The sequence below is a fragment of the Camelus bactrianus genome, chromosome 17 (assembly GCF_048773025.1).
Source record: "Camelus bactrianus isolate YW-2024 breed Bactrian camel chromosome 17, ASM4877302v1, whole genome shotgun sequence".
In the NCBI taxonomy this organism is placed as follows: Eukaryota; Metazoa; Chordata; class Mammalia; order Artiodactyla; family Camelidae; genus Camelus; species Camelus bactrianus.
Window position 1 is genome coordinate 17,066,955 of NC_133555.1, and position 24,810 is coordinate 17,091,764.

Here is a 24,810-nt window from a genome sequence, read left to right on the forward strand (position 1 = left end):
TATATACCATTTTATGGGATGTATCAGATCAAGGTCACATGTTAGGTTAAGTGAATGCAGTTGTTGGTAAAGTGTAGTTATGAGAAGCTCTGAAAGGGTCGTGTTTGTTTCTCTTTTTTCCCCTGGTTCCAGCCCTCTCTTCCCAAAGAAGGGTTAATTTTCCTTTCATAATTGTAAGCCATAACATGGCTAAGACCTCCACCTCGATTTGATTCCTAGTAGATTAAGGATATTAGATAATTTCCTTCTATTTATTGTAATACTGCACTGTATTATCTTTCTATCACTCAGATAATTACTGAGGAAATCTACATTAATTTTTTTGGCTGGAGCAAGGCCTGCTAAACACAGGAATGATGTATTGATGTTTTACACAACAAAAGTTTTCCTCCTGTCATTGTCCAATCAGCAGAGAGATATTTATCATATCGCAAAGCCCCGTCTTTGCAAGAACAAAGCGGGCGGGGAGGCAGGACCAGCCAGCAGACCTCAGGGTATCTGAAACTCAAGTCAAGTTCAGGCATCTGAAGCTTCAAGTGTCCTTCATATTCCACACCCACAGTCGAGCACGATGTTGTTTGCTAAATTATGAATGTGTGTAATTAAAATCTAGTGGCTGTTTCTATGAAAGATTTACAATGTTATTTCATCGTTTGTCATGGCTAATTAACAATATTAGATGAAGTTTTTCTTCTTCAAAGGTCTGATTTTTTCTCATTTATTTATGTCAGAAGTGATAAACAGAGTAGTTAAAAGCTTCTCTCCCCATCCAGGCAGGGACAAGGACACCTTGTTCTTCCACACCTCAAAGGTTCAGGGTTCAAATCCTTGCAGGCCTGGAGTGGTCCAGCCTTCCTGCTAGTGTGGACAATTCAAACTTTCCAAGGTTAGGAGTTCACATCCCCAAAACTCAGGCCTTTCAAAGAGTAGGAAAAACTGACTTGACTGGTGATTTTTCTGCGGGAGCAGGGAGCAGGAAGGTCACACAGCTTGTCTTCGGAGGTGAGGTGTTCTGTCCCTTTTAAGCCAGCCTGGACGCTGAGCCTCCACGAGACCCTGGTGACCGTTCCCAGTACTGGACGATGACGGTGTGTCCGGAAACGTCCATTTTAACCTTCCTCGGGCGGTAGCCATCTCATTTTTTTCTTCCTGATTTCTTACAGCAGCAGCAGGTGGCTACCCAGCAGCTGGCTTTTCAGCAGCAGCTTTTACAGATGCAGCAGTTACAGCAGCAACACCTCCTGTCTTTGCAGCGCCAAGGCCTCCTGACAATTCAGCCGGGGCAGCCTGCCCTTCCCCTCCAACCCCTCACTCAAGGTAAGCCTTGATGATCCAGGAGGTGCCGCTGTCTTGAGACTCTGGGGGCAGAGGTGGTGGGATGTCTCGTCCCAGCTCATCGTTAAGGAGATGGTCCATTTAAAACAGGCAGCTACCAACTTAGAGAAGAAAGCTGGATGAGGTAAGAATGATGGACCTTTACGGAAGCTGGAGTGCCCCTTGACGCCAAAATGCAGGCGTAGGGTGGTCTGAAGGCTTAGCGGTGTCAGAATTGTTGCCTGTTCGTTGAATAAGAGAAGGTGCTGCTCTGACTGAACATCCTCGTGTGATCGTCTTGCGTTTTCAGTTTGGTATCACAGATGCGTTTTCTTGAAGGCTTTTTGTTAAGTCATTTTAAGATGTGTTTTTGCATCACATAACTTGTTCTGTTCTAAATCTTAGTAATGCTTTAGAAATGGCACTTTTTAATATCTAGGGAGAAAGTTGAGTTTATTTTTCTGTAAATGATTAAGATAAATCTCTTTCTGTGACAGAAACCAAAGTTGTTACTTGTCACGTTTTCTCTTTTCTCTTTTTTTTTGCATTCCTCTGGCTATTGGCTTTTGAGCAAGTTAGTTCTACGCCCATCAGAGCAGGTAGCACGTCCATCTCTGGCTCTTTTTCAAAATCTAGTTCCCTGAAAAGGAGCAAGATATCATGGATTTTAAAATTTCTTTTGAAAAGCCATTGACATGTTCTTCCAGTGGGTGTGTGGGACAGCAGAAACAAGTGAGTACTCTAGCTGTTTTTAGCAGCTCTAACTTTCACTTGTGTACTACGCTACACAAATGGATTATTCAGAGCCAGAAAGAAGGAAAGGAGAGAAGGAGAGAAAAAAAGAGTCGTGCCGTGTTTTGAAATGCAGTTCCCCCACCCCACACATGGTATGGTAGATTTCATTTGCCTTCTCAAGTGGACTTGGACATACGTGTATATATGCCTTCAGGGCTGGTAACTGAAGCCTTTGGTGTCTTGGATCCAGCTGCCTTCCGAAGAGGGTTCAGAATGTGGAACCTTCTTGTCCCCTCATGATGCTTAAGGCATGCTCATGTGTTCAGTAACTTTTGATATCAAGTGGAGCCAGCAAGGCATGTCACCATTAAATCTTGACTCTCTTGGGTCCACCACACCCAACTTCTGTCCCTTCTGGGGTTTTCTGATTTTTGTTTATGTTTTTAATGTTGAGACCCAGGGCTTTTTCCTCCTCTAGCTTCCCTCTTGCCCCTCCCCGCCTCTTCTGCCATTACCGTTCGTCCGTGAGCTATACAATCAGCAGCTCCACTGCTGTCGAAATAGAAGGTCTGGTAACTGAGCAGTGCCAAGGGGGGAAGAAAGGACACATGGGCTAGTGCATTTTTGCGCTGGCAAAAATGTTACACCGTGCATTAACTACACCTTTGGGTTTATTGTTGGAAACATTGCTGGCTGTGCTGACACACCCACCGGACTGGGCTTCCACCTCGCTCATCTTTTCCCACCGCTCCTGTACTATTACGTTTGCTCACTAAGGTTCATTGTTATAGTACATCAGTTAAGCTGTCCAAAAGAGGGCAATTGGGCAGTGACAAGACAAGCTCATGTGTAATGTGAAAGAAAAGAATGTGGTGATGCATGAAGTGTAATCTCTGCTGTAACATATCAGAGACACCGGTAGGTAATTCACTAGTCATGGCATTGATTGATATGGTTAGCAGTCTGCTCTAACTATTCGCCCCCGCAACATTAAGAAGACGCATATTTACGGTCTAAGGGGGTTCCTTACATGTGCCCAAGATGCATAAACGCAAATGTAAACATTTCTGGAGTCAGCTTCTTCCAGTGAAGTGAACCACCGGTGTCGCTGCCGTCTTTCTTGTAATCGGGAGGTTGCTTTTGCCTCCCCCACCTCCCACCCAAAGAGGCTAGAGAATTCAGTCATGTTGGACCAGAGCACAATTTTTTTTTATCAGAGAGATGATAGCTTAAAACTGATGTCATTATGAGGTTTAAATCAACTTTCTGCTTGCTTGAACATGGTCACCTGGGTATGGGTGTACAAGGACAAAAAAAGGTTGATCAACTCTGTTTGTCTTTGAGCCAGTGATACCTGGGGTTATAAAATTGAGTTCCATGAACGGTAATCTGTCAACTGTCCCTGCAACATACATTTTTTAAACCTGTGTCTGCATTTTCTTTTATAATGAAGGGGCCAGTTGTCCTGGAAAAAGAAACATAGCAAGGCCCAGGGTTTACATGTTAAAAATGCTGGTAATGCCCACTTCAGGAGACAGTCATCATGATTCTTTTATATACCTGCTTATGGTCTTGACTAAGTTGCCTTAAACATGCACGTAAATATCAAAGCATAAGAAAGAGACAGAGAGTACTGTTTTGAAGGCTCTTTTTTTTGTTGTTCCCTGAAGGTATTAGGTTATGAAACGGAGGGACTTTTCTGATGTTTTTAGGGCTATTGCAGGGCCTTCTCTCTCTGTTACATAATTAGCATGTCTGTTTTTTCCTGGTCTCTCTAATCGTCTCATCCTCCTCAGCACCTGTAATTCCACATAGAAATACACATTTAATATCATTCTGGCTTTTTAATTTTTACAAGGTAAATAGAGATAGGAGAAAACTACATTCCTGTTGGTGTAGCTGTTAATGGATTGGTTGAATCTGCTCTTACTATTCTGATCCACCATTTCAGATGAAATGCTTGCTTTCTGGAAATTTGATATCCACTTAGTCTGATGAGTGACTAGCTTACCTTTTCTCTGTCTTAATTCTGTCACAAGATCTTGGTTGTCAAATAACAGCATCCTTGGGTAGATAGTATTCATTCAACTAACAGTTTAACATCACTAACAAGGTGTAACGTTGACAGAAGAGACCGATTTGACTGCCTTTCTGTAAGTCTGATGAGAATGTTCTTAAACGTAATTATCACATTGAAGTTTGACCCTGAAGGATGCCTTGTTGTCAGTCAGTGAGTTACTATTTTATTTACCATTTCCCCCTGTGGATGGTGAAATTGACTTGCTAGCTCATTGGACTCTCAGGGGAGGAGAGTCACGCTGATGTGCTCTGTCGGCGTAACAAGTGTAACAGGACATTCCTCTCTGTCTTTATGTGCTGGATAAACAACCTACTTTTGAAACAGCTTCAAAGTTCTGCTTTCCTCGGAGGGAAAGTGTTAACACAGTTGTTAGAAACCGTGGTGTGTTCTTCCTTCTTCCTGCCTCCTGTACAACTGACCCAGAAATCAATTAGTTTGAGTTGAAAAATAGGAGGCTTGTTCTTTTCATGTGCATTTCGTCCCCAGAAAACAAAACTTGGTGTTGACTTGTGTGGCCTTATATCAATACGCTATCATCAACAGACAAGCCTAGTCACTGTTGTTTCAATTGAGTAAACAGTGGTCCGAGGGTCGGCTGTCTTTGCAGGTAATTGTTGGTGCGCAGACATCAGGGGTGGCCTGTGAGCTCCAAACACATCCCACATGTCACTTCGCAAGGTGTTTGAAAATAATAGCCCAGATGCAGCAGAGTCGGACACCGGATTGTATAGTGACCTTTCCTTTTGTTTAATTTGCCTCCAAGGTTTAATTTCAGGGGACAAGTAATAATTGAATATGCCTAATAACTAAATGCTCATTTGGGACAAAATCCATCAAAATATAATTGGCATTTGATTTTTATGAAGGAAGGAGAAAACCGACTTGGCTGTCGAGGATGCGTTCTAAGAATATCTGACCACTTAATGGATCATTTGAAGCCTCCTTTATAATATATATTAATTGCAAACACTTGAGCATTTGAACATTTTCGTGGAGAACCGTTAGGAGAGACCAACTGTTTTTGTTAACGCTCCTCTCAGAAAGGCGGGGAAGGTTATTGGTCTGCTCTGCAATAATTTACTCCTCTTTGATATGCAAACGATCCACGGTGAATATAAAAAAAATCCTATCAGACTCATTTCACAGTTCTTAACCACTCGGATTCTCTGGAGTCCATCGCCTCATTAGACCAGTGCTCTCCAATGCTAGCATAATTAAAATCTTTAACAGTTTAGCAAAGTAAAGATGTTTGGCTGATCACATTGAGATGATTATCTAGCCATTGTATTCTAAATGACAAAAATAAATTAAATTTAGACCTTGGCATTTTTTTTTATTATGTGTTTCAAATGAATATAATGCACACCGCCTCCTTTTTAAATTCAATACCTTCGGTTTGGTAAGAAACATGCCCGTTTCGGTTACTGCTACACAGGCAGAAAATGGCAGGCTTTCTCGGATAGCTCCGTCCCAGCTGATCGAAACAATGGACCGAGATCCAGACGTCCAGTGCGTATGCAGCACCGCCTTGTGATGGCCAGGATTTCTGATCTCTTCCAGGTTGTCCTACTAGGTGGTGGCTGTTGTCATTTGCCATTCAAAATATTCTTCTTCTGTGCATGTACGCACTAGAATATGCCTTGAGGTAGGATTTGGAAATCCTGGGCTGTAGAGGCATGCCGTTCAGAATAAAGGCTGCAGGCCCGCAACGGTGAGATTGACATACTGATTTTATCTCTTCTTGGGGGAAAAAAAAAACAGGCTGATGCTTCGTCCTTGAGACGCATGTCCATTTTGGCCCCCTTTTAAAACAAGAGAACCTTATTGCTCCAAGTTTCCTGCACATTTTCGTTTCATTCTGCAATGGTTCATTAGCATGGATCTAAGAAATGACAGTAATAATAGTGTTACTTGTAGAAAAAGTTATACAGTTTTTCAGTAGACACATCCATCAATTAAGCATGTGGTACTAGAAACCGAAATTAATGAGGAAGATAGGTGTGTTAATGAAATAATCATAGTATAATCAATTTGACTGTTAAAAGTTGAAAAGCATTTCAGGAAGACGATATGAATTCATAATTTATGTCGAAAAGTGATTAATAAAAACTGTATTTAATAACAAAGCTATTTGTCATCATTTAAGACTTAAGCACAAAAATTACTCATTTTGTGGTTCGTGTTGTCATAATAGTACAGTCGAACAAATTTATTTTGAGCCCGTCTTTGTGTCTAAAAATACAATAACATCTATCTACTTTTTTCCCCCAAAGATCTAGAAACAGCAGGTTGCATGGAGGCAGACTGTCTTTGCAAAGTAGCTGTGTTTTGAGTCCCCTTCACAAGTATCTTTTATGTGTGATGAGGGCACTTCAGGGGGAGGGCACGTCTGTTACTACTGTATTTGCCTTAGTTGAGAGGGGAGGGGAAAAAAAGCTGCATGCACCAATAAAACCCCCCCTTACACTAGGCTTTGTTTACTGACTCTTTGATTTAATTACTGTTTGAAGAGGACGGAATTAGCTGTTAATTGATTTAATTATCCAATTTGTTTGTTTCAGGCATGATTCCAGCAGAACTGCAGCAGCTCTGGAAAGAAGTGACAAGTGCTCATACTCCCGAGGAAGCCACGGGCAACAATCACAGCAGCTTGGATCTGACCACGACATGTGTCTCTTCCTCTGCCCCTTCCAAGACCTCCTTAATCATGAACCCACATGCCTCTACCAATGGACAGCTCTCAGTCCACACTCCCAAAAGGGAAAGGTAAGAACCAGCGCCTGAGATGTGTCCAGAACCGTCTGTCACTTTGGGGGTCGGGTGGCCTGGCCTCGCCGGATCTCAGCGATGCCTAATTAGACCCATGTGACTTGAGTGTGCACATAATTACTCAAGAATGTATTCAGTAGGGCTTGGGTGTGAAGCATCTAATGACTGTCACCTCTTCAACATGGAATTCGCACTTGTGTGCATCAAACCTAAGCTGAGGGAACCCAGGCAGAGGCTGTTAGCTTCTCATTGGGTGGGTTGGATTTCCAGGCTTCCAGGCTCATTACTCTTCCTGCCAAGTGCTCGCTCCATACAGGCTGATTTCCTTGGCTTGAAATGCCTTCTAAGGGCAGAGCGGTGTCTGCCGTGCGCAGTTTTGAATCACGGTTTGAGAAAAGATGGAACTTACACTACTCTGCCCTGCCCTCCTTGAAGGCAGGGAGCCCGTCTTTTTCATCATTGTGTCCCCAAAGCAGTTGGCCTTTTTTTTTTTTTTTCCTAAAGGAAAGCATCAGTGAAGGTTTGAAGGATGGAGAGGTGGACAGAGTCTGTGTAGACACTCACAAACATACACAGTGGGCTTTCTCCTGGTCATGGGATGTCTTGTAGCCTTGACTCAACTTCCATATTCTTGTTTGGAAGTTGAGACTTTATATTTTTAAGTTGCCCTGAGCTTCACTTTATGTTAGTGGAGGCTGAGGTTGTTTGAAAAATCCAGAATGCATCATGTGAGCAGGCAGTTCTAAGAAAACGAAGCTGTTAATCCGTGTTACTAGACCTTAGCACCCAGAAGCATTAATACTACTGTTCAGTGCTTTCCCAAAGTTGAAAATATATATAATGCTCCTAAAATTAAAAACTTTTTTCACTTTACTATTTTTAAACTGTTTCCTGTGTATTTCATATGCAGAGTTTCCACACGCAGAAGAAAAGAAACCTTAAAGGTAGTATGTGATAGTGTTATTTCCATCAGGAAAAACAGAGTCTTTGTTTTGTTTTTGAATAAAAGTGACTCTGAAAGATTTTTTTTAGTTATATTTTTCACTCAGGCGGTTACGCAGATCATTTCATATATGTCTGGAAATACTGAACATTAAGAAGCCCACTGACTTAATCGGCTGCGCGTCTTTCTGCCAGCAGCATTTTATCCATTTAGAGCTTAATAATCACAGAAAATACTTTCTGTATTTTTGTGTGTGTTTGTGTGTGTATCACAGTCAAACGTAAAAGCCATAAGAGGTTTCCAGACATGAGATTACATATGTTTTAGCCAAATCAGTGTGGAGTTTCTGTGACAGACACAGAAGAGCTAAAAGAGGCTTTTAACTTAACTGGTTTAGAAGAGTTTGGAGAGCAGTATGGTGGACGGTAAGAGTCAGTTTGGAGCCACTGGGCCACAGGTGGCTTCTTTTGTTTCCAGTGAGGGTAGATTTGTATGTTTGGAGGCCACTCTTAGCTCTTGCCTTATAATCTCTTAGAATGTCTTTGTAATTAAAAAAAACAAAAACAAAACTCGACCTGAGACAGCTCTCAGAGGAGGGGTTCCAGGCCGTCGTCCCCTGCTGCATTTGCTTTCGGCGTCCTGAGGCTGGTGCTGTCCATTTACTGCCGAGGGATTGAATTACGTCTTTATCCATAGGCAGAGTGGGAGGCCAGAGGCTGAAAAATGCCCACTGATGCACTTAAGGTATTTGTTGTCATCTTGTCGGCCACTGTGGAGCCTGCCCAGATCTTCTGTGACACAGAAACCGCTTCTTGTTTAGATTCACTGTGCTCTACCTCCTTCTCAAAGGTTATATACATGGAGTCAGGTGGTAGATTAACAGTGAAGCAAGAAGGAGAAGAATAGCCCTTTTCATGTCTTAAGGTGCATTTGAAGGTAAATGGATCTAAGAGACAGTCTGATTCCAGGAGAATAAGTTTGTTGGATTTCTCCTTTTGTGGTCCTTATTTGTCTGTACACGTGTTGGCCTTAATCTTCATTATGCTACCTGCCAGCATGAGAATATGGATCAGAAAGGAATTTAGATTCCACTGAGACTTCATCTGGATGTAACAACAGGCTGACTTTTCCAATTGTGCAGCAACTCGGAAATTATATGCTGCTACTTCATCTCGATCTCTCAGTTTGTTACCTGGCAGGTTCCTGGACATAGCTGGATTTGAAAAAAAAAAAAAAAAAAGTCTAGTCAGCATGTTTTAATTGAATGTAGCAAATAAGACAACTGAACATGTTAGGTGGAAGATGATTCCAAAAGATAGAAGCTTACAGAGCTGATCAGTCAGAATTCACTTGTTAGCCAGCTTTGTATGTAAGGACTTACAATGAGTACTTACGTGGTTTTACCCTATGATGGTTTATGTTCAAATCACATGTGTGATATTACCGTGTTAATGGTGGGAAATGAGTTTAAAAAAAAAGCTATCACTGTCAAAATATGTTCTCACTTAACACACTGAGTTGTCATTTGTCTCAGAAGTCCCTTGGAGAAGTTTCATCCCTGACTCACCCAGGGCATTGGTGAAATATGTCTCTTTGGAAGTTCTCCCTTGATGTCTATGCAGCACCCTACTTCCCCCCTACCCACCCATCCCCATGCTCCTAGGGTGGTATCTTAGGTTAACAGCTTGAAGAATTCTTTCTGAAAGGATTTGGTAGCGTTCTATGTGAAAATCTGTTGGCCAAACGTGGTATTGTGAAAGTTTGGGTTTGTTTTTAAAAGTAGTGAGACATCTCGTAATCTCGACCGGGCTGCGGGGTTCCATGCCATTCGGAGGGCCCCTCCCCCCACCCCTGCCCCCCGCGCGTTCTGCAGGCTCCTGTGAGCAGCCGCTGCGGCAGCAGCTCTGGGGTTTGGTGAGCTGCAATCTGTTAAGGAGATAAATAATGTGCTTGGCACGACACTCCTACTCTCCTCTTTAATTTGTCTTACACAAGGAAAATTATAATTAAATCATTCAGGGTAAACCCTTGAGTGTAGAGAAGGGAAGAAACACACTTTGGTAAAGATTGCCAATAGAAACCCACTTCCCTGTTGCGCAGGGTAGAGACATTTATCAATATTCAGCCCTATTACGGGAGGAGCGGCCCATGTGATTTGTGAGGCGGATGCCAACGCTCAAATCAAGGCTTGTTAAGATCCCGTCCCAGTGCAATCACGGACATTCAGCATCATTAGAATTCAGCCCTGGCGCCGAGCTTCGTGCTTTGATTTTCTTCTGAGAATTTAATAATGTTTATTGTGCTGATGATATATATACATACATACGTATATACATATATATATACACACACATATAAATTCATTGGTGCAGTAAATGTACCTCTGTTGTCAGTGCCTGAGAGAAGCGTGATGAGGACGAGATTCAGCAGGCAGCAGCTGAAGGGTGTGCCGAGAAGGAGGCAGGCACATTCGTGCCTCCTCCTGTCATTTAATCCTGCAGGACCAGGGAGTCAGGACTTCTCCAGTAAATAGGTAAAACTCCAACCTGGGATACCTGTTACACATGACGATATTATCTCATTTCCTTAACTTGTCTGACTTTCTGGCTTTAGGGAATTCCAAGTTTTGGTGTGGGTAAACAAAATGAACGGAATGCAAATGAAACATTTATTAAAATGCTAAATTTAGTAAAGCCGTTTGAGCTTCTTGGATCAAAGCAGCTATGTAAATACAAATAGCAATTACTACTTAAGTAATTGCCTGAATTAAAGTTCTGAATATCACATTATATGATGGTGCACTACGGAAAGGGAAGAGAATTCATATTGCATCAGTTCTTTCTCTGTGCCAAGCGCTGGCTAAACTCTTGCCTTGGGAGTGATATCTTATTTTATCCACATGAGCGCTGGAAAGCAGTTGGGTTTGTTGTACCCATTTTACAGATGAGGAAACTGAGTCCTTGAGATTAAGTCACTTGACCGAGGATCACAGAACTGGTTAGTGGCATATCTGAGATCCAAATTTAACTCTCTCATAGTTTCTAAAAGAGAACTGATAGTTTCCATTCAGCTTAGAAATGAACATTTAATTATGATAAATTAAAACCAGTGCTGCTAAACGAAGTTCTGAATTTGATTTAAATCTGCTTCAGCACAACATGTATTGACTTAACCTACTGTGTGCCAATCAGCACGTCTAAAGGAAAATCCCAGAGTTTCTCCTTATTAAGGTGGATACAGATAGTTCCTGGACATTTCATGAAAGGAGGGCAGGTGGGTAGGATTTGCAAAATATAAATCATTTACCATCTGAAGCAGCACATAAAGAACAAAAATGAACCCCATGCAGGATCTGCACACAGGCAAGTGCAGAACGAGCCTCTCTCTCCTTTAAAAGTGTCCTGACTTTCCTTCCTGCCTTATAAATCTTGTGTTTCCTCATTGAACACATCATATGGTCTTTATTCTATTTCAGCTGTCCTGCTGCAGTCCATATTAGAGATCCTCCTTTCTTCTGATCCTTCCCAGCTTTCTGCTTTTAGTTCACCCACCGTTAGTAGATGTTTTATTACTTGAGTCTGTCTCAGATGCATAGCACTTCTAAGTATTTGTTCCCAGGTTTCCTTAAGCATTTGGTAAAAGAGATTTCTTTAAACTCTGGAGAGATCCCGGGTGGTGCAGCCTCTTCTTTGAGGCAGTCGGTCGTATTGTTCTCTGAATCAGGTGACCCAAATCGGGCACCTCTGTCTCCCTCTGAGCCACACCTGCCTTCTGTCCTCACAGCGTCCCTTCCTTCCTTCCCCTTCTCACTCCTTCATGCAGCCCTGTGTATTCCAGTCACTTGTGAACTCCCCACTTCACAGCTGGCAGCTGCCTTCAAATAACCCCTGAAGGTTTTTGCTTGGCTCATGTCCTTTCAGACAGTTTCACTTGATACACAGTCTCTGGTTTTGATTTGTGGTCTCTTGACATATTGCCATGGATTTGACTCTATAACAATAACATTTGTGTTGACCAGCCCCTCTCTTTTCAAAAGGCAAGGAGCTCTGAGATGTGGACATGCCTGGTGTTTCATTTTTCTTTCTTGCTTTTTTTTTTTTTTTTTTTTTTTTTGGTTAACTAAACTCTCTGTAGATGAATAAATATTGGTACTCTTGTTGGTTTACTTGCTCACATTCTAGAAGCTTGGTTTCGGAACTGTTCCAGTTACACAAGCCTTAAACTTTTGCATATTTTCATATTCATATTTAGGGACTCTTGACCAGAAGTTTAAGCAGTAAGCTCTAGCTCCTGTGACTCTGAAGAGCTCTTCCTCATTTCAACTTTTTTTTTTTGTATTTTGAAATCATGTAGCTTCTTTTAGATTTCTTTCGATTGGAAGAACTTGAGCAAACTAGCTACCCCAAGTCTTTCTTTCCCATTAGGTTATCTTGGAGAACCAGCAGTCAGATGATTCCATATTGTCTTCAGAATTGTTACTGCTACTTCTTGCCGGTATATGTTGAGGCATTTGATCTGTTACAGAGGTCAGCCAATCATTGCCTCTTAGCCAGATCTGGCCCACTCCTTATTTTGTTAATAAAGTTTTATTAGAACATAGCGAGGCTGACTCATTGACACATAGTCTGGGGCTCCTTTCACATGAAAATGGCTGGCTCAATTAGCTGTAGCCGAGAGTGTATGGCCCACCAGTAGTAAAATCGTTATCATCTGGCCATTTATAGAAAAAACTTGCCAACTCCAACACTAACCACCTGACCCGTGTTTCTCAGTTTTCCTGATGATATTGTCACAGGTACTTGTTAAAACAACCAGCTGGCTAGGCCTCTGCCATGAAGATTTGGATTCCACTGGTCTGAGATGGGATGGCAGGAATTTAGATTGGGCATTCCTACCCTGGTGTCTTACTGCCCAAAGGCTGCAGACCAGCAACTTTGGCATCACCTGGGAACTTACTAGAAATGCAGACTCTCAGGCTCTGCCCCTAGCCCTGCTCAGTCAGAATCTGCATTTTAACCCAACCCCCTGAGCCTTGACGTGTCCGAGCCAGGTTGAGAAGCACTGCAGATAGCATGTTCAGTTCAGCTCACCTGGGCGTTGGCACTGTTGGAAAGGACAGACCCCTCCGACCACACTCTGACAATTTTTTTTAAATCAAAGTATAGTTGATTTATAATGTTGTGTTTAGTTCCATTCCCCACAAATTTTGATGATCACCCTAGACATACTCCGTCCATAAAACTAGTGACTTGCCAGACTTCTTGAGCCAACAGTACAGGTAGCACTGCTGGCAGGAATCAGTAGCTGGTGAATGAGGTGATGATCACGCAGCTGACATTGACTGAATGAACTATTACTTTGTGCCGGACGCAATAAATTAGGGACTCGACATAAGCCTTGGTGCTGACTGTCCCATTTTATCCTCACAGTAACCCTGTGTCCTCTTTGTACAGATGGTGCTGTTCAGGCCAGAGGGAATTTACAACTTGCAGAAGCTGCACAGCTAGTTAGTGACCAGGCAGGGCCTGGGATCGATGTGTGCCTAGCCCCCAGGTCCTGGCAGTGGCTACCATGTTCTGGTGGTTCCCAGGAGCTCTGCTCATCAGACCCACCTGGACTACACCCCAGACTCTGGGTTACAGCCTCCGGAGGGGTAAAGCTCGGGGATAAGGGCCAGACCATGACCTTCAGAGGTGACAGCCCAGGGTCAGACCTGTCTGTTCCGCCATATTGAGGAGACGCTTCAAGCATTTCTCTGTGGCCGGTTCTCCTCCCCTGCCTATCCTTTGCAAGGAGGGAAGTTGGGGCTGGAGACAGATCACAAGCTGTGGAGAACATAGAAAGCAGGCTGGGTGTGTCGTCTCTGGCTTGTAAGGGACGAAAAAGAGGAGTTGGTGCTGCCAGTTGAAGAGGTCTTACTAAAATACAGGTGTTTCTCTCTGCTGCAAAGCAGACTCTTGGCAGTGTCACCTGTCTGCATAGGAAGTCGCCTGTTTGGGGCAAAACTGTTCCTGCATATGTCAGAAAGAAGCTCCTGGAGGCTTGTCAACATTCTGTACCCCATTGTGCTGCTGGGTGTGTGGTGACCATCATAGCGTCTTTGGAAAAGCTGTGATCCTTTTGTCTCTCTGCTTAAAACATTGCTTTAAGTTGCTTCTGGGTGTCAGAAGTGAGGGGGAGCGCTCTCTCCAGGCAGTGTGGCATGGTGCTGTGTCACTCTGTCACTCAGACGTACAGGGAGGGCAGGGAGAGAAAAGCCTGAAATACCGGCGTGCCGGGGGATAGGTTTATGGATTTTTCTTGCCTGTTCCCTTTGTGGGGTGATTAAAAGGAAAAAAAAAACCCAACAAACTCAGCCCTCATTTTCCAACAGCTGTTGTGTCTTATCTCAATAAAATGCCTTTTACCATAACACAGCATCATTAGACTCTATAAATCTCTTTCTATTTACTGTGTTTAAATGATAAATGCTCTCCAGTAAAATGACATCATTGGTCTGGAGAGTCAGATTCATTTTGTAAATTTCTCCGAAATTCAGTTGATTTTCATTTTTTCCCTGGGATATTGTATAATGTGAATCTCAACCGTGGGCTGTTTCATGTCTGATGTGCCGGATTTCTCACACAAAATCAAATTTGAAGCCCCGGTTTCTCTTATCAGATAGGTTAGACGTTCTTTCCTGATGAGGTGGCCTTGCTGGTAGGACTTTTCCCACCAGTTACATGGCGGCACTCCCCGCCCATCACATAGGTGTTTGCCCTCGTGTGGAAACAACTAACGTACCCGAGCTTCTTAGCATTCCTCCAGAGGGTAAAGGAAAGCATATGGTAGAAGAATGGTGAGGACCAGTCTTTCGGGAACTTGGATGGCACGGTCCATTGTACTGGCCCTTTTACCTGTGAACGAGTCTTTTTGAGATGCACACTGTACCATTTGGAGTAAATGAGTAGAAAATTGTCTTTGGTGGGTACAGATCCATCCAAAATTGGGAAGGGAAGCCAAGGGTGTCTGGAAGGCCATGTGGCCTGGCAAACTCTTAGTGTTGTTCTCCCTTAAAAATGACAGCGAGGGGTCCCGTGTTCTTAAGCCAGTAAGGGGGGCCTGCGGGGGGGGGGGTGCTATGTAAGAGACTTAAATGAAAGGCATGTCCTTTGTCAAGACTCACAGAGATGCCATTTTGTGCTGGGCCACCTGGTAGCCTGGCTCTGCAGCTCTTTCTAAGGGAGGCCCCTCCGTGCCGACTGCTCACTGGGGTAATGCAGATGAGGGGGTTACACGTGTCCTGCCGTCCTCAAGTTCTTTATTCCACCCCCTTAGTGATCCTGCAGGGCCTCAGTATATTATAAAGTATATTCTCCCCAGTGAAACAATAGTGGAAGCTCACAAAGGGAAATTGTTAATATGTGTTCCAGCTTGTCGTTTCTGCCCGTGTGAATAAAGAAGATAACCATTCCTTGGGGAAACTATTTCGGGAATTGAGCAACAGATAGGCCAGCCGGAGAACTCTCCTCACTGCGGTTTTCCTTTTTGTGTGTCCTCAAACATAACATCCTGCCCGGCTCCTCCGTGCCTCTGCACAGACCCAGCACAATTGCCACAGCCCAGGTGGTGTTAATCTGGGACAATCCCCCCGGGCCCGTGTCGCCAAGAATGGGACAGCTTGTTCAGTGTCATTGTCCATATGGCAAGCTGTCCCATTCATGGAGTGGCGCCGGGGCCGTGCCGGGTGGGCCCCACAGTCACGCAGCATGAAGAGGGCCCTCCACCCACAGCAGCCTCCGTGGGACCGTGCATTTAAGGGCAGATCTGAGCGCTCACATGTGCACACCCACACACATGCCCGTGTCCTCCCCACCTGACCCCCCCCCTTTTTATTTTTTTGGAAGCAAATTGTTAATGGGTATAACTCAGGTTCATGAAACATACCTGATTTATGTTTCATATGAAACATATATTACGAAAGTCATTTAAACAAACACACACACACACACACACCATACCTTTCTGGGTGGTTGTTCAGGGATTAATCAGTTTAAGGACTGTTCATCTGTCCTAGAATCTGTCTGTAAACTCTGCAGCTTTTGTTTTTCTCTCTCTCTTTTTTTTTTTTTTTTTTTTGGCATTTTCACTGGTGCTAATTACTTCCATTGAACTCTTTGGATCATTGGCCTAGTGGTTTTGGTTTATACATCTCAGAAAAAGGGAAAAGAAAAAACACATCATTATCAGCCTCAGAAATCTCAGAGTAAAACATTCCCTGGAGGTATTAGAAGTAAAAAGAGAGAATTAAGAATAATAATAATAAATAAAATAAAATAAAATAAAATAAAAAACACAAATTTCCCAGTGAATATGGTGAAAGACAGGGATGTTTTAAAAGGCACTTTGGAAAATTTACCAGAAGGCAAAGCCTTCTCCTTTTATACACCCAATGTTGTTCTGCTTTTGTGTAACTATTTGTATTCTTGTTTGGTAAACAAACAGACCCCATAGCAACTGTAGCTGGTGATATTTATACTACCTGTAAGACTTCCCTAAACAAACAGGCATACTTTCATGACCTTCAGATTTCATTCCTTTTATAGTCTTCAGGGAAATCAGCCTAATGGCAAGTTGATTTCTTCCTTCCTTCCTTCTTTCCTTCTTTCCTTTCTTCCTTCCTTCTTTCCTTCCTCCCTCCCTCCCTCTCTTCCTTTTTTTTTCTTTTTTTTTAAATGTTGAGGTCTATCTTTGAAGGATCTTTTCTTTGTGTGTATTTTGCATCTTGATTGTGAATGTTGAGTTTGAAGGTGTATTATGGCAAAGGGAAAGAGAAACTTGAAGTGTCCGTGTAAATGATGTGGTATTTGCTTGATTTCAAGAGGGGCCGTTTTAGTCATTTGGTGGAATTTCAGGTTAAACATCCAAAAGGCTAAAAAAAAAACTCGACTGAAACGATTGCTGTAGACCTTAGAATTGGCTGAGCAGCTGTGGCTACGTCTCTACTTTTTACATCCGAAATATCAATGGAAACATTCTGGTGCATGTGAGCCCCTATATTCAACTTACATATTTCCATATGAGTCAGATTTACAACAAGAACAAGATGTCTCCGTGTTAAAGATCAGTGTGAGAAATAAATGGCAGTTTACTTTAATTAGAAAAAAAAATTTGACACCAAGAGCTGGAATAATCCAGCAGTGTTTGAATAAATTAGAGGATGGTACAGACAGAAATAAAAAGAAACTCAGCAAGGATAAGTGGGAAGTTGTCCAGAGTTCAACAGAAATGCCTTCCTTGGCAGGACAGAAGTCAGCAGACAGCACTAAAACCAGTCTGTTCATCCCACAAAACTTAACCAAGCTCTGACCGCACACCAGCGTCTATACTCGGAGGGGTACAGCCATGAGGTGGACAAAGTCTGTCCTCATGGAGCCAACATTGCAGTAGAAGGGAGATCGAACAAATAGTTACATCATTAGAAGACAAAATTATGTTCTGGGAAAGAAAAAAAAAAGAAGAAGCGGGGAAGGAGGAAGAGTGGGGCTAAGGTTACTCTTGAAAAATGGGTCCAGCAGAGCCTCTCTGAGGAAGTGACCCTTGAACAGACATGAAGAAGTCAGGGAAGAGCCCTCTAGGCAGAGGGCACAGCAGAAGCCAAGACCCTGAGGCAGGGGCAGAAAGAGAACATGTTCTGCTAGATCGTGGCCCGTACCTCTCTCGGCGCGGGGGTGGCTGTGTTGTTTGATGGTTCTGAGTGTGGACTCTGAAACCGGACGGCCTGCATTCCAGTCTAGGCTGCCTGCTCTGGGTGCTTCATCTCGGGGTGCCTCCGTGTGCCCTCTGTAAAATGGGTGTGATACCACGCCTGGCCTCGTAGGTGAAATGAGTTGGTACTCATTTAGTCTCTGGCACATAGTTGGTGCTCCATAAATATTAATGATTAGTGTTGTTGATTATTAAAGTCATTTACTCGTTCAGGCCACCTGTATTTATTGAGCATTTACGTTCTAACGCTATAGGTCCTGGGAATGAGAAGTTGACTGTAACATAGTTCTTTTCCTAAGGAGCTCACAGTCTGCAGAGACAAACAGAGAAACAGACCCCGGGCAACACAGCATAATAAATGCAGTGACATAAACCCAGGCAAAATGTGAGGCAGTGTATGACTTGTTAAAGATGAGCGCAAGCGGGGTACCGTGGTGTATAGATTTCCAGTCCCCACGTGTGCATCATGTGAGATTCTTGGACACAGTGAGCTCCATGTGGGAAAGTTCCACATCCCTTGTCGATTGCTGCATCCTGATCATCGGCACCTCCAGCCCGGCGTGGAGTACACTGCACTGCAGAGGCTGGATGTTCAGAATGTAGTGAATTTATGCGGTATTAGGGAGCAGGAACCCATGAATGGTAGTTGCTACCTGTTGGCCATAGATGCTGTAGGAGTACCTGGTTATTAGCTTTTGTTGATACTTATGATGCTCCAAACAGGAGAGAAAATTTAGGTTGCTGGCAGGTGTGATTCTCAGTCTAGCTTGCATTAGAGTCATCGGGAGGCCTGGCTGAACTCCAGATTGCTGAACCCTGGTCATGATGTGTCGGATGCAGTAAGTTGGGGCAGGGCCTAAGAACTTGTGTCTCTGACAAGTTTCCAGGGACCCTACTTTGAGAACCACTGCTGTCCTGATGCTGCAGCCTTCTTCCCCGTCTACGATTCCAAGTCACAGAGGAGGGATCTTGGTAACGATTATGCATTATTCTTCAGGACAACTGAGACTCAACGTTTCAAAGAGAAAAATTCTTAAGACTGTGACCCAGTATAAACTATTGTATGGATCAAAATTTCTCTTACAAATTCCCAATGTTGGCGTTTAAATCATTTATAAGTACTCTGGTTCTGTCTTTCTCTCTCTCTTTTTTTTTTTTTTTTTTTTTTAATTTAGGCCTGAAAATGCTTTTTGTGCCTTAGTCATCTGCCTCCTCTCTTCCTGTTCCTTTTAGCAGTTGAGCTCCTATTGACACTCTGAAGCCCAGATCAAATGTTACAGAATTTTATGTTCCAGCCATCTGTTCAGTTCTCTCTCTCTCCCTGCCCTAACTGGGGAACTGGGCAGAACTCTTCTGGAGAGGACAAGGACTTAGTTATAATCTGTACCAGTGACCTCAAAATGTATTTGGTTAGTCACCCCATCAATATAAAAACTTTTGAATATGCACCCCTTACTAAAAGTACTTTTAATCAGTTATGTACATGCCTAATATAGTATCTGTATTATAAAAATTAAAGTATGAGAGATGGGAAAATATACCCATACGCACACAGTGATATATTCATACAAAACTTCTAATATTCCCTTAACACATGCGTACAGAAATTTTAATATTCCCTTAGCACCCACTCGTGGATGATCTGACGAATCCTGGTTTATAAACTCTGATCTAGGAACCCAACAGGGTGCTCATCACGAAGTAGGTGTTGAATAAAACCTGCTGGACTAAGGGTAGAGAGAGGTTTAACCTAGTGAGCATTAATGACGCATTTTATCCTGAGAAATGCAAGTACTTGCATAAAGTAGGAAGTACTTCTAAAGAAGCACAAATGCAGGTGCCTAGGGGCTTTGAGTCATTGTGTGTCTTTAGTCCCCTTGCCCCTTCCTCTCCTGCTTCCTCATCTGGCCCTCACTCATCAGTTTCATGATTCTTCTGGTTCCAGGGTATGATATGCTGACTCCCATAGGGCGTTAGGGGCAGGGATTAAATGAGAAGAAGTATTGAAACTTTTGTTTATGCTCTTGGGTTTTCTGGGTCTCGCTGTTTCCTCTCACATACGGACAGGGTTCCACATAGACCTTGTGACTCACCAGTGCAAACACTTGCATCGACATAATGAGCATGCCTGCCTAGTGGTGTTAATATTTTTTGGATTAGAGATCCCTGTGTCTGTATTGACACAGTTGCTCACAGCCACTCTTTGGAAAGCATTTTGTTTTCTTAACAAGATCCCAGTGTTAATGCTGCCAGTGGTAAACCCTCGCTTATGACCTCAGGATAGCCCTTCTTGGTATCAGAGACAAACGCTGGACCTCTGCCTCTTCTTGTTCTTTTCCTTTATGTATCCCTTCACTCATCACCCCGCAAACACAGGCATTCTGCCTTTGTCACCGCCTGCTCTGTGTTGGCGATCGATCAGAGCACAGCAGCCAGCCAGAGTTCCTCACGCCCTCCTTCCCTGCTCCATTATCCTGCTGTGCCCGCGCTCCTGGCGTCTGCAAGTCAAGGTGCCATGTTTTGCCCAGTAGAGCTGAAAAGGGAGGTGGGCCAGGTTAGATGGGATGGTGAAGAAAGTAACTGCCAAAGTTATCACCTGTCGTGGCCCCCAGCCTCAGGATCTTACCATTGGTAAAGCAGCTCTTCACTGGTCACATCCGTAGCCTACACACAAAGGGCTCCTGGCTCCTGAACAGTGGGTACTGGTCCTCACAGCTCTGGATACACTGCACTGTGCTATTGTGGTTTTTGTGGATCTCTGTCCTGTAAGTGGAGGCTGATCCCTGAGGCTCTTCCTTCCCTACTGAAAGTTCAAATTAAAGAGACTTACCACTGGGTCACTGTCAACTCAGGAAGTAAATCCAATTACAGACTGGATCTCCTTGGACTAATTCATGAGCTTCGGTTTCCCCAAAGTTTAATCATTTGTGTATGTGGCCCATTATCATGAGGTTTATTATAACTGTTTAGATTACTATTAATTATATTATTTACTAATTTTTTAATGAATGGAAAATTCTTTAAATTCTGTAGTACTTTACAGCTTTCCAGTTTTGCATACATAATTTCATAGAATCCCATGATAATCCCTTTTTTAAAAAATCCTCTACCCCTTTATTGTTCCCACTAGTAACCAAGAAGTTTGTTCTCTATATCTGTCTGCTTCTTTTTTGTTTTATTCCCTGTTTTTATTTCTTTAGAGTCCACATGTAAGTGATATCATACAGTGTGTCTTTGTCTGACTTACTTCAGTTAACATCCATGTTGCTACAAATAGCAAAATTTCATCCTTTATTATGGCCGAGTAGTGTTCCCATGTGTACATACATACCACATTGTCTTTATCCATTCATCTACCAGTGAACACTTAGGTTACTTCTATACCTTGGCAATTGGAAATAACGGTGCTATGCATATTGGGGTGAAGCTATCTTATTATATTATATTAATATAATTTATATTAAAGAAGATACAGTATTTTCTATAAATTGAGTCTTTTTAAATTTAAATGAGCCTCATCCTAAGAAGGGATATTTGTGAAATCAGAAGTTGGAGATATTTAATATAAATTTAAGTAAACCTGCCGGCTCTTAAAAATATGCATCCTTGCTCTACTTTATTTTGTGTGAGCCACCACTTGAGCACATGTATATCACATATTGGGATATTTTGGTAAGACTTCCCTCTTTTTACTGAGAAGAGGGACCTTCACTGAAGATGGCACTGCACCCAGTGGATTGAAACCCTGCTTTCCTGATACACCCTCGTTTCCTAGAAAAGCCCCGACGTATCGCTTATCTTACTGAAAAGTTAATTCAGGATCCTACTTACTCCACATTCATCCACTCCTCCCAGGTTCAGGGGAGCCTTAGAGATACGTAAGGCAGACCTAGACTTTGGGACCTGTGAAGCTTTGAGTTGTTGTCAAACCCAGATTCAACAGTTTACTCCAGGATACTCCTGATCAGTGCAATACCTGGCAAATGTTACTTACTGACCGGATCACTCATTAGATCTGTGCTAATGTAAAACTAGTGTTTGCTGAACAGAAACAGGAAATGACCTTTCCCCTGTGCTAACTTCCTTCAGTCTTACCTGTTTTGTTATGTTTAAAAAAAAAAAAAAAAGACTTGATTATAATTCCTAAATAACTTTGAGTCAGCAAGAGTTTTTAAGAGTTTGCAATTCTTCCTTGGTGAGGTTGCCCCATGTGTGTTGTCATCCCCCGCCTCCCCGCGCCTTTCCCTATTTACCTATCTCCAACTTGCTTTTCAACCCACAACTTATAGAGGGGGGCACCTCATGAGTGTTTCTTTAAGCGCAGCCACTTTTAGGTCAGATCCAGAACAGGACAGTCTCAAGATGCTCGGTATGTAGTTGTGGCCCAGGACCATCAGAATCACCCAGGAGCACGGCAGACCTGCGTAGTCGGGGACCCCCACCCAGAACTGCTGGATCTGAACCTGCACGTTAAAAAAGATCTGATTTACATCTGTAAGAAATTTGAGCAGCATTACTCTATAATCAGCAGTGGAAAAAGGAAGAGTGTGTATCCTCCCCCGTAGATAACAGTTTGAGTCTTTTCAGTGCAGTCAGCCGTCTTTGAGGCATTCTCTTGCCATCTTCAATTTTTGCCGTAAAATTTTGACTTAGTCTTTTTCTTAAAATTGACTAACTTAAATAGATTTTATAAAAAAGTTATCACTGAGAAGTCACAAGTCTGATATATTAATCAAATTTTTTTTCTAGCACACACGAACATGGCTCTGTAACTTCAAAAGTGAGGATATTTATATATCAGACTCACCCAACTGACCATGTTACCGGGCCAGGCTCTGAGAACCATTACAGAGGTGGCCCTGTATTTCTTCCAGGATAATTTGTGTTTCAAGGGAAAAAACAAAACAAAACCCATAAACCATTAATAGCTTGTGTTTAAGATGTAAAGTTAGTTAAGGTAGCCCTCACATCTTGAGGCACAATATTGAGACCGGATAATAACAATAATCTCTATCATTGTTTAAAAGCACAAATCTGGCACTTAATAGACTAATTCACAGTCACTCCAGTTGCAGGTTTTACTCATGAATATCGTATCACAAGGGAATGTGAAATCCTCTAATTAAACATGGTTTGAAAAGCAGCAGAAAAGTGAGATGCTGAACGTTGTGGGGAAGGAGAGTCTAGGATTCAGTGCATGGGAGAGTGGAAGAGAGAGGACCACTTGTGTGTGTGTGTGTGTGTGTGTGTGTGTGTGTGTGTGTGTGTGTGTGTGTCCCACTTTGTAGAGAACTCAGTCTTTCCTTTCTGTGGAATAGACCCTAGAATGGGCTTCAGTAAAACACCCTTCTCTTTGCAATGAGATTGTAGAACCGATCGCCATCTGACTTTTGGAAACCTGATTAACAAAGACATAAGGATAGTGTATTTTTTGAATGAGTGAAAAGCAAAAATCAGGGCAGGATGCTAGAAGTGCGTTGTCTCAGTCATCTCCCAACTCTTCAGTATGAAATGAGCAGCTCATCTGCTTCTCAAGGCGCTTTTAGTGAAAGTTGAAGGAGAAAGGTTATTTTCACAAAGGCACCAGGAAAAAAAAGATGCAGTGTTGAATCACCATTCCCGTTACCACATATCATGTGCACATCCGTAGGCAGGTATAAGACCTCTCTTCCCAGCACTGTGATATAACACATCAGGAACCTCGACCTGTCTTTGTTTGTTTGTTTGTTTGTTTTTACTGTAAGAGACTGGGAGTTGACTTCTGGCTGATTTTGAGGAGTTATACAATAGTATGAAAAATACTCAAATAGTAGACTGAAATGGAAAATTGTGCTCAATATATAAGTAATCGTCTCTTCTGCTATTGAGAATCTACGTTTCTCTTTTCACATGGTCATCTGTGGTCAGATTCCACCAGCTCACCTTGTTTAGTATCATTCATGTTGACTTAATTGTATATGTCACAAATATTTGATACCAGTTGTTAAAAATGTAAAGTCATCTGAAGTCTGGTTATATTTTATTTTCAGACATCACTTCATCACTGGAAATCAATTTAAGACTCCTATATTCAAACCTAAGAAATCTGACATTTAAAATCTCAGTAAAAGTAGGATATGGTAGCAAAGTAGAAATAGAAGGAAAGGAAATATGACAAGAATTTAAAAGGGGAAAGAAAAGAGAAAGAAAGGAGGGTCATTTTTGCATATGTTGTCATTAGAGAATTAAGCAAATAAAAGAAAAAGGTTCAAAACAGTAGAGGCTTCCGTTGGCATTTGCGCCTTTGATGATCACAATTTAGTGGGAAGTTCTTTTTATTGACAGAGAGCCCTGACACTGTGGATGAAGAGAACACCTTTCTGGAAACCTGAGGTATCTGGAGCAGTTTCATGTCTTGGCTGTGCATGAGCAGCTTCTTGTCACCCAGCCAAAGTCTTAGGCTGTGACGGAGCTGAGAGGGGGGCGATTCTGTGGCTGACGTTTGCTACAGGGTGGGCACAAAGAAAGGCGCAAAGAGTTATGTGCCCAGGGACAGGAGACCGAGGAATCGGAAGACAGACAGACAAGAGACTTGAGCCATAGAAAGGCACAGAGGTAGCTTGTCAGAGGACTGGTCCTCATCCTCGCCATCCTGGGTGCCTTCCTCGGGGTCTGCACTGCACTAATGTTAGCTGGATGGACAAAAGGCCACCATGGTGGGAAAGAGAAAGGGGGCCACTGGGGAAGGGAGGGCGGCAGAACCGCTTCTAAGTCAGAGGATGTGGGAAAGGGGATCCATTGTGCTTGAGGGGTTATGTATTGGCAGGGAATGGCGAGTGGTTTAGAAGGAGGTAAGGACATAGATCTCCTTCACTCCTGTAACTGGTGTTCGTAAAGCACCTGCTCCTGATTCATCTTGTCAGTGACAAGATATGTCATCTATACCCACTCCCTCTTTCATCTGCATAGCTGGTAGAAGTTTGCTGGAGGCTTTCCCGCCTGAAGAAGCAACACAGGTCATCTTGTGTGAGTCTCTTCCTTTTCTTTTGTTTTTGTTTTTTACCGAAGGGGGGGTGGTAATTAAGTTCATTTAATTATTTATTTTGATGGAGCTATTGGGGATTGAACCCAGGACCTTGTGCTAATAAGCACACGCTCTACCACTGAGCCTTACCTTCCGTGCTCCCTTTGGTTTTCCTTTTTTTTTTTTTTTATAGTATATATATATATATATATATATATA

The 24,810-nt window shown here is 42.7% G+C and overlaps 1 protein-coding gene across 13 annotated transcripts in view; it reads left to right on the forward strand.

Moving 5' to 3' along the window:
• The window catches only part of FOXP1 (forkhead box P1), a 549,916-nt gene that overhangs the window by 460,939 nt on the left and 64,167 nt on the right, over positions 1-24,810 (forward strand). For all 13 annotated transcript variants that reach the window (XM_074344467.1, XM_010970600.3, XM_074344464.1 and 10 more), the window contains 2 exons: positions 1,164-1,317; positions 6,691-6,895. In XM_074344467.1, coding sequence (XP_074200568.1) covers positions 1,164-1,317; positions 6,691-6,895 — 359 coding nt within the window. The remainder of the gene's footprint in view (positions 1-1,163; positions 1,318-6,690; positions 6,896-24,810) is intronic.